We start from the raw sequence: 10993 nt of genomic DNA on the forward strand, positions 1-10993 counted from the left end.
TTATTACATTACTTTCATAACATCTATTTATAATAAAAGAAACCCTAAAATCTAACTTAAGGCTTAAGCAACTAATCGTAGCCGTCCATCTAAAATAACACAAATAAAACCTAAAACTTGACTAAAACTTACCTAAAATAGTAATCCCATAATAGACACTTACCATATCTTAAAATTGCCTATAGCTTGGCCAAATCAAGTCTAAATTACGTAATCTTGAGCTCTATAGATGGCCTAATGTGGACCCCCGATCCGAGAGAGGCGAGGGGAAGAGCACCCCAGAAAGTCTCTAGATCATCCACGTGAAGGAGAGCTCCACCAAGGAACTCTCGAAAGAGTGCCCCTCACAGCATGAGAGGCGATGTAAAGTGAGATACCTCTCGATTCAGGGACTAGCCCGGATTTGAGGCGTACCTTAAACAAAGAAAGAGTCGTCATCCAAGGAAGTAGGCCCTGGATCCCATGCTGTGCTCTGTCGCAACAGATAACCAGAGATACAAAAGGTCTGTGCCTGATGACGAATGGGGAAGGGGTTAGGCGCCCCCAATTCGCCCAAGTGCAAGCACCTGGTCTCTTATGCCATTTATTATTAACTTTGAAGAGTTTTGGGCGAAAATCATGCGAAATGGGAACGAATATCCCCGAGATAACGTCTAGCTAATCATGCATGTCTCGGAGATGAATAAGAAGCACACACAAAAGAAATGAAAGACATGGCACCTAAGAATAGCTAGGTTATGAGTGTCATGCCTAATTGGTGTCTAAGTTCTGATGGACAAACACATGCATACTAAAGCTAAATGTATAGGGTCTATACATGAAAGTAAGAAAACACAGAACACAACACGACTCCACACACGACTCGACACGACAAATCCTAGACTCTAATGCGATACTTGACTCGGACCAAGATGGACATCCATCCTGGCTACACTACATATCCCGGCCTCGGGAATCAGAGTCAACGTAGTTCGGCGACCTATGCTAAACTACAATGCCTAACCCTCTAGGACCGCTATCCTAGACTCGATCAACTAGACTCGACTAGTTTTTAAAGCTTCTTGCTATTACTTAAGTTCAAGTGAATTGTAATTTTTAGGACTCCCTGTATGTCCTAACTAATACAAACTTTGCCTTAAATTAATGCAGGTGGGCCCTACATCTTATGTGTGACTAGGCTGTGCATCCTAAGGAAAACCATTGGCTATCTAAGCGCGTTCTAGTCTAGCCATCAGATCGACTAAATGTCTAGCCGACCACGACTCGAGGCCTCCTAAATCTAGGGACACTCATACGACCAGATACAGTATATCAACACAATCGGGACAGACTCCTAATTCTAAGAAACCCCAAACGCCTAGGACAGACTCCTAACTCTATGGGAAGATCTTTTGAAAATGGCTTGCAAGGTTATTTTGAAGAATTTTTGTATTTTGGAAAGGTTTGAGAGGTTTTGAAGCTTATGGAAGTTTTTGAAGTTGTGACTGAACTCGGGATGCCAGCTGCAAGCCCGAGCTGCTTACGTACCCCTCAGCTGGGGATCAAGCCATCCGTAGTTCGGACACTTTCTAAACTACGAACCCTAAGAACATGCAAAGACTGACTCTGAAAGATGGAAGGACGGAATCCTAAATTCTCTGAAGGTTGGATGGACTCCTATGCTCTATAAAGGTTGGACAGACTCCTAACTCTATAAAGAGTAGGACAGACTCCTAAACTGTACGAGAATAGGACATACTCCTATGACACTATAGAGGTAGGACAGAATCCTAAACTCTATGAAAAGCAGGACAGACTCCTAATTCTATATGACGGTAGGACAGACTCCCAACACCTTACGACTGCAGGACGGACTCCTAACTCTACGAGGGTAGGACAGACTCCTAACTCTTATGACGGTAGGACAGACTCCTAACTCTCCCTAAAGAGGAAGAGATCCCTCAACCTGCGAAAACTCTAAGGCAGGAAGGGAAGGGGTTTGGCTCAAGGAGCATTCCGTCATAGCCTTAACCTAACAAAGTGTTCCTATGATCGAGAGTCGAGAGAACCCCGAAACTCGAAGAAGACCCCGAGGAACGTGTGAACAGCAATCCCGAGAAGCAAGGAAATTTTGGATCGCATAATATAAAGACATGAAGTGAATCAATGGGGAAGTCAAAATTCTTGACAGGTAACCATGCGTTTAAAGTGCCAAAATGGAAAGGAACTCAAGATGAAATAGACTATGCTCAAGTAAAGTACTCATGCCTTAACCATTTGAACAAAAGAGTGTATACAGCCATGGGATCAGAGATTGAAGTCACACAGGACACGAGAGAATAATCTCCAGGTTATACATTAAAGGAAGTGACCATAATCTCTTTGCAAATGGTCCACTTGCTTGAACCCAAATATACCAGAGAATGAATGATCCTTGGGGCATTACCCGAACATATAGAGATGAAATCCTCAGTTAGTTTTGCAATTACACCAATGACTTGAATTCATATAGGAAAGATAAATTTCCATAATTTTGGCAAATGCAAAAACTAACCTGAGCTAGCATGCACCATGAAGGAACAATCCCCAAATTACATGTACTATGTACATAATGGCAACGATTTTAGACTCAAAAGATGACACAAGAGTGTGAAATCAAATAGGATTTAAACTCAACAAAAACTTATGTATCTCAATATGTCTTAAAAGATTAGGCTACTAATGAATCATAATCATTTAGAAACCAGCTAGGATGTCCCCGTAACAAAAATTACGCATAACTTTGAAGTTCAATGAAGCAATTCAATTTTGCAGACAACAAGAATGTGCAGAGTTTCAAATCCAAATGAACAGGATATGTATAAAACTATTTCACATGCTGATAACCACCGATTCGAGGAAGAAAAAGCCAACGCAAAACAATTATGGCTATTTACCTGAAGTGACAAATTGAATAGCCATAAGAGAAATTCAACAAAGCATGGAAATTTTGAGGTAAAAACCACACAGCACTATTGGGTATTACATATGCCAAGCAAGCAAAGACAGGGAAGAACAACAGAAGACCCAAACCCTTTTGATGCAAAATGCCCAACACATGGAAAGTAATCAAACAATCCTAAGGAATGAGTAGAAAAGGGCTGAGTTACCTGATTGACGAACCGCAGAATTGTCGGAATTTCAGAAACTATCGGAGCCTATGACGGGAAAATTTGCAGACCTCCTCTTCTACTTCTTTCTTTCCCACTTGCAACCCTACCCTTTTGTAGCTCGAATGACTTCGAAGTGAGAAAGTGATCTGGATCTGAGGAATTAGGGTCGATCAAAATGAAAGGAAAAGGGGTTTTGGGAATGGTAATGGTGATGATGGTTGGGCAGCATGGTGGTGGTGGGAATGGAGGTTGAGTGATTGGATCCGGTGGTGGTGATGGTGGCTCGGCCGGATTCCGGCAAATCTACCTGAAGATGATGAAGATTTGGGGTTTACAACTGTGGGCTTGGGGCTGAAATGGAATGGGTCGAATTTGGAATCATGATGGAGGTGGTGGTGACCGGAGAAAGTGGTGGCTGGAATCGAGTAGGAGATCGGGTGGTGGAAATGGCGATGATGCTGGAGGGGTGTGGTGGCAAGGGCGAAGGAAGGGACGATGGTGGTTGGTGGGTAGGGCTGGATTTCCGATTGGGGGTAGAGGTGGGAAGATGGTGGAGAAATTGGGGGTGGCCTGAGGATGGGCAGAGGCCGGCTGGAGGAGACGAAGTTGGGGGTCAAGCTCCCTTTCTCTCCCTCTCTTTCCTCTTCTGTATTTCCCCTTCTCTCTCTGCAGCCTTATCCCCAAAAGAAAAATATGAAGACCCCCCACCATCAAAGCCCTAATCGGATCCTTTTTAAGAGGAAATGACATTTTCGCCCTCTACATTTCCTTGGACAGCCCTTGATGGTGTATTTATCACTGTCTTTTGCAAAATGGGGTGGGCTGTCCCTAGAAATAAAAGGGGGTGAATGTATTATTCTCTTTCTATGTACGGCTTTGATAATGACACTCTTTTTCTAGCTAAACACACCCCTTTTCCTTGTCTAACTAGAAAAATGATATTAACACCTCCATGCTTGGTTTTGAGATTAAAAATACGGATTGGGTTGCAACACGGGTTAAATTTTCCAGGATTCGGGTTGGGCTTTTAACTTAAGATCATGCTGGGTTCAGGTCAATTCAATTCATAATTTTGAGCAAAATTTCGACTCGGCCTAACCCAAGTTGCATTCTCAAACATGAGACACGCAAAAATTCCATGTTTAGATAAAGAGGTGCCAATATCGGAGCTTTTCGATCTTCGCAACAACGAACGAGGAGGTTAGGAGCGGTTAAATGCAAGGTTCCGAGCGGGGTTCGGGGATTGATCTTGGGACATTCGGGAATTGGTTTCAGAGAATCGAAAATTGGTTTGGAGCTCACGTCTTCATTTTTCGAGAATTTTGAGATTCAGTTTCGGAGCTTTATTCGATTTTTTTTTTGTTCTTATTCGATTTTGGGGAAAATGGGTCCGATCAAAATGGGGTGTCTACACCTAATACTTGTTTCAAGAGTTTAAATTGTGAGATTGAAAAAGTTATGCAGTCAAAACTAGTATAAAAAGTGAGAATCACTGTATTTATTGAGTTTTAAACTGCTAGAACCAACAATTATATCTAAGAACCACTATTTACCACCATGTAGTGGTTCCGAGGTATAAATAGTGGTTCCAAGGTATAAATAGTGGTTCCAGAGTAGAAATATTGCTTCACACAATCTAATAGTACTTAATTGGGTGTCAAAGTTGCAATGAATTTATGAACAATAGGTTAAATAGTTGTCTAAACAGTCAGATGTTATGGTGGTTCATAGTTTAGATGGCCTAATACTTGTTCCGAGAGTTTAAATTGTGAGATTGAAAAAGTTATGCAGTCAAAACCACTATAAAAAGTGAGAATGACTGTATTTATAGGATTTTAAACACTCAGAACCACTAATTATACCTAGGAACCACTATTTACCACAATGTAGTGGTTCTAAGGTATAAATAGTGGTTCCAAGGTATAAATAGTGGTTCTAGAGTAGAAATATTGCTTCACACAATCTAATAGTACTTCATTGGGTGTCCAAGTTACAAAGAATTTATGAACAATTGGTTAAATAGTTGTCTAAACAATCAAATCTTATGGTGGTCCATAGTTTAGATGGCCTAATACTTGTTCCGAGAGTCTAAATTGTAATTACAAAAAGTTATGTACTCAAAACCACTATAAAAAGTAAGAGTGGTTCCAAGATAAAAAGTGGTTCCAGAGTAGAAAAAAGGTCGACCTGTATTCGTCTTTAGTACCTGTTTGAGTAGATGGAAGGTCGACCTGTATTCGTCTTTAGTACCTATTTGAGCAGATGGAAAAAAGGTCGACCTGCGAGTTGACCTGTATTCGTCTGTAGTACCTGTTTGAGCAGATGGTGAAAAGGTCGACCGGATACTCTTTTTTTTTTTTAGAAGTAGATGCAGACATGATCCAATTTGCGGGGGGGGGGGGGGGGGGGGGTATCCAATTGGGGGGGCCATGGCCATTGCACTATCCAAGCATGCATACACAAAAGGGGATTTTGCTGGTCATTGGGGGGGATGCTAACCAGTACACGAACCAATGAACCTGTAGAAATTACATGAACCTACGAAAATTACATGCATGAATCATCCAGAATTACATTCATGAACCATGAACCAACAGTATCAACCAACAAGAGCATGAGCCATCCAAATAAAATGAATTATGAGTTGTTGGGGGATGCTAACCAGTACACAAACTTATGAGTTGTTGCATGAATATGTCCCATCATTGAACATTATGTGACACTATAGGCTGTCGCCCGATTTTTCATCGTTCTTGGGTGAATTTTATCATTTTGCACTTCATGTTTTCATGGGATGGGGTGAACCATTTTACACCCACCCATAGCATGGGCCCAAAATATTAATTAGCGTCTATTTTCCAATGTCAAGAACAAGGGAGTGAGGACATTCTACATATTTTTAGCAAAATTGTCCCATGTTTTTTTTGAAAAACCGACATATCTAACTATAGTTTAAAGATGGTCTCTTGGTTGCACCAAAACCGAGCATTCAAATTATTCTATATGGACACACACACACACACACACAGAGAGAGAGAGAGAGAGAGAGAGAGAGAGAGAGAGAGAGAGAGAGAGAGAGAGAGAGAGAGAGGTGGAAATTTCAAAATGAGTCTCAAACCTTCTAGAGTGAAGAAGGAAAATTTCAAAATGAGTCTCAAACCTTCTAGAGTCAAGCATGACTAAGTTGAGTTGACGTAGTTTTGGCCTTGTTGAGTCAATTGAGGATTAAAAAGTTCGAATCAATTAATGAAAATTAATCATACATTATTAAATGGAAAACTCAATCCACTCGTTAGACTAAGGTCAGTTTGCATATAATCTTATGTATATGGGTGTAGAGATCAATTTATGTTTTATCAATGGTTAAAGATTTTTTTCATATGTGCTTCTTGGTTCATTGTCTTATGTTTCTTGGGAGTGTGAAGATTTTTTTACCTCAATTTGAGTTTCAACGAATGGTTCAATTACTTTCACTTGAGTTCACAGGTTTATAGGATTAAGATTCCTATTTTTTGGGTTTTCATAATTTTAATATCTTAATAGAATTATTTACCGATGGTATAAGTCGTGCCGATGTTTTTTTATACGGTGTTTACCGCCAGTAAAAATTACATTTCTTGTAGTTTTGAAGTTAAATATGATTATTTGCATATAATAATGATTATAATAATTTTAGAAACAATATTGTTAATGACCTCCAAAGAGGTCTTAGTGCCCCATTTGCAAATAAAATTAAACTAAAGTAATCTTATTTACAAATAAGGGCCAATTTTGATGCATCCAAAGAAGCCCTAAATCAATTGCTAATATGGATGAGTCAACTCACTAAACAAAATAGAGAAGCCCTATCTGAGTCTAAGTATGAGATCTGTAAGAGATCTAAAATGATTTAAAATGATCATTTTAACCTTGTTTTATTTACTTGATTGCCCACCAGAACTTCTTGTGCCCTGAGTTGGGCCACAATTGCTAATATGGTTGAATCAACTCACTTAACCCTTTAGTCGAGCCTATATAGGACTGAGTCTTAGTCTGAATTTTATTACATAGAACTTCTTGTGCCTTGTGCTGGGCCTCTTCAATCCTGTTTTCCAGCTGCCTCTCTGCGATGGTACCTAGCAAAATAAGAGAGAGGAGAAAATTTCAAAATGATTCTCGAACATTCTTGAGTAAGGCATGACTTAGTTGAGTTGGTGGTTTTGGCCTAATTGAGTCAATGGAGGACCCTAAAGTTCCGCATAATTAATGAAAACCACACATTGGTCAATGAAAACCTCATTGGACTCATTCGACTAAGGTCCTCTTTATGTACTTTTAGAAGGTATTTGCATATGATCTTATGCATACGGGAGTTAAAGATCGATTTAGGTTTTATCAATGATGGAAGATTCTGTATATGTGCTTCTTGGTTCATTGTACTATGTTCTTTAGAATGTGTGTGAAGATTTTTTAGGGTTTTTTTCAAAAAAAAAATTTATTTACCAACTGTGTAAGTGTAAGTTATGCTGATGATTTTCTATACTTTTAAAGGCGGTTTTAACTTTTAACTGACAGTAAAAATAACATTTCTTGCATGTAGTGATAGTTTTGAAGTTAAAGATGATTATTTGCATATAATAATGATTACAATAGTTTTAGGAACAATATTTCTAATGGTCTCCAAAGAAGCCTAAATCAATTGCTAATATGGCCGAGCCAACTCACTTAACGTATTAGATGAGCCCACATGTCTGAGTCTATGAGTTCTAAAATGATTTAAAAGTTTCTCTTTAAACTTGTTTTGTTTACGCGATTGTCACAAGAACTTGTTCCTAGGGCTCTCTCTCTCTCTCTCCTTCTTTTGGCTTTGTTTCTTTCGACATAAAATAGTCGTAAAATTTTGAGTCAACTCACTTAACCCTTTAGGTGAGCCCATGACTGAGTCTTTGTTTGACTTATATAACATAGATGTAAAATGATTTGAAAATTATCATTTTAACCTTTGTTTTATTAAACTCAATTTCCCATAAGAACTTGTTGTCCTTGGGCTAGGCCTATTCAGTTGAGAAAAGTGTGTAAATCTTGTTTCACACACTCCCAAGGAAAGTCGAGTCATTTGAAGAATACAAGGCGTCAGATTGGTATTAGGGCTGCAACTCGGGTCGGGCGGGTCGGGTTTTGGACAACCCAACCCTACCCGAGAAATATCTCGGGTCGGGTCGGGTCGGGTTTTTTTCCGGAAAACCCACGATACCCAAACCCGGCCCTACCCATGATAAATCTCAGGTCGGGTTGGGTCGGTTCGGGTTTTTTCACGTTGACGCAATTTTTAAAGAAAAATTCTTGTTTGACAAGGCAACTCAACTCATAGAAGCAGAAATTACACTCACATTGCACTTGAATCAAACAATGATGTAATTACACTCACATTACACTTGAATCAAACAATGTTGTAATTACAATCAAACAATGCTGAATCAAACTCTAGAATCAACTCAACTCATAGAAGCAGAAATTACACTCACACGCAATAACAGTGGGTGCGTGGGTTTTCACTTTTAACTTTTAACTAACAATAGAAAAAAATGTACATACTATAACTTATGTAACTCGGGTTGGGTCGGGTCGGGCCCCTTCAAACCCGGCTCGTCCCGATATTCATGCGGGCTTTTGAATGCTCAACCCGGCTCGACCCGAAACCCATGAAACTTGAACCCAACCCGGGCTATTTTCGGGTCAGGTCGATGCGGGTCGGGTAAAACCCGGCTCGAGTTGTAGCCCTAATTGGTATTTTCACTGCTATGTAATTTTTAATAAAGTCAAGTCAATTAAATCGAGAGATACATCAACACTGGGTCTCACCTGGCACGCGTTCTTCCTTTCTTCTCTTTGAGTTGGTTCAAAGACCCCCGAAATTGTAATGTTAAAAACAAAATACTATTTGTCCTAGCTTCTTCAGTCCCCTATTTTCCCATTGACTTTAGGCTTCTTAAATATTAATGTTGTGTAAGTTATATTACAAAGTTTGGTTTGGATGGAAATGCCCTCTTCTTCTCTAACACCCCTTTCTTCCTGCCCCTCACCAATCTATACCAGCAAATTATTCGGACACAATCTCGGACTTAGTCATGGACCCATCGGATTTGCCCATCGGAAATCAGCCGCCTAGGAGAGAACTACAAGGACCCCGGCCAACTCCTCTCAAAGTCCGAAAGGACTCATACAAGATCAAGAAACCCCCAGTGGTGCCGGCTTCTCAACCGCCTCTACCGGCCCCACAGCACCGGCCTCCGGTCATAATCTACACAGTCTCTCCTAAGGTAATTCATACTAACGTTAGCGAGTTCATGACATTAGTGCAACGTTTAACAGGCTCGTCCTCCTCATCCTCCTCACCCTCGTACTCATCATATGCTGCTGGTGCAAGTGGTGCACTTTCTCCTGCCGCAAAATTAGCCACAATTGAGAAGGTGAAAGCTTGTTGTGATCAGGGTGAGAAGATGGAAGAAAATTTGGATATCATGGATCAACTAGGCGTCCCCACGAACTCTGATCGGGCCCGATCATTTCCCAGCATCCTATCACCGGTCCCGGCTTCTCTACCGCCGATACCACCCAACTTCTTCATGAACTACGATCGTGCAGGATCATTTTCCGGCATCCTATCACCGGTCCCGTCTTCTCTACCGGCGATATCACACAACCTCTTCTCGCCGTTGGTGGATCCAAATTCCTCAAACTTTCTACATGATCTTAGTCCAATTTTTCATGGAAACAAGAACTACATAGATAGTGCCTTCATGTCTAGCCCTACAGCCTTCCTTTCAGCTCCCATAACTTCCCCTTCCACCTTTGATCTATTCAATCATTTTCTAGACCTGTAGTTATGAAATAAAGAAGGGAAGAAGATAGAGATGTGGCAGTGTTATCATCCTCCAAACCCTATAATTATTGATTTTTGTATATGGGAATACTGAGAAAATTTATGATAAATTAATTTGTTGAGAACCCTTGATGGGATCCATCTTTACATGGTGACAAATGATACAGCTTTCTTCTTCCCCTTTAAGCGGTGCAGTTGAGAAATCTTTAATGGGCCTTTATTGCAGGCCCATCTGGCACATTATCTAATTTGGCAATTGGCATGTCCTTGTCTCTCTTCCTTTCCATTTTTCTTTCTCCTTACGTATTACTTGTAAATTGGACCTAAACCCTTATCCTTTTGCTTACTATGTGGTTGAATATTTACTCGGTCTAAATTACTATTTTGGCTCTAGTTACAGTATTGGACATTTGGGCAGTAAAAAAATTTGATCGTAGCCGTCGATCCGTTCGGCCCCGCATTCAAACATTGGTTGTGAATTGCATTGCACGTGATAGTTAAAAAATTATCCGGGTCGTTCATCCTTTTTTGGCCCCACCTTAGATCGATAAAAAATATTCCATTTATCAGCAATTTTATAGTTAAATTTCATGGTGGGGCCTACCAGATGATGCAATTCATCAAACCAATGATTTTAATGTCCACATGTTTAATACGCCTCAGTTATGGACCTATGGTGGCGCTTTCCATGGGCACATTTGATGGTGACACCCCCTTTTTTGGTCGTGGGTACCAATAAAAGAGCATAGTTGGAAGTATTAGACAAATGGTAGTACTAAAATTTATCTAAAATCTACCATGGATAATACCCAAAAAAAAAAAGGGGGGTAGAAATTTTACATTGACGTATAGAAATTTTACATTGTCCTTGATTTTCTCTCTCCTCTGAGTTAGAGAGAGAAAGAGGAGAGAGATAGAAACATGGGGAGTCGATTTAAGATATATGGGAGTCGATTTATCAGTCCCCTTTTTATAGTGTAGCTTAATAATTGGGAAATGC

General features: G+C 40.1%; 1 protein-coding gene across 1 annotated transcript; it reads left to right on the plus strand.

Annotated features, from left to right (window-relative positions):
• Positions 1-9046: 9046 nt before the first annotated feature.
• On the plus strand, positions 9047-10386 carry LOC143863682 (protein MKS1-like). Its single transcript, XM_077374432.1, has one exon. It carries the CDS (start codon positions 9239-9241, stop codon positions 9992-9994), a length of 756 nt encoding a protein of 251 aa, XP_077230547.1. The 5' UTR covers positions 9047-9238; the 3' UTR covers positions 9995-10386.
• The last annotated feature ends 607 nt before the right edge of the window (positions 10387-10993 follow it).

The sequence above is a fragment of the Tasmannia lanceolata genome, unplaced genomic scaffold (assembly GCF_043159265.1).
Source record: "Tasmannia lanceolata isolate RefF3 unplaced genomic scaffold, GAP_Taslan_0.1 ptg000044l, whole genome shotgun sequence".
Classification (NCBI taxonomy): Eukaryota; Viridiplantae; Streptophyta; class Magnoliopsida; order Canellales; family Winteraceae; genus Tasmannia; species Tasmannia lanceolata.

Coding starts and splice junctions, on each gene's coding strand:
- LOC143863682 (XM_077374432.1), top strand. CDS start 9,239: ATGGACCCATCGGATTTGCCCATCGGAAATCAGCCGCCTAGGAGAGAA.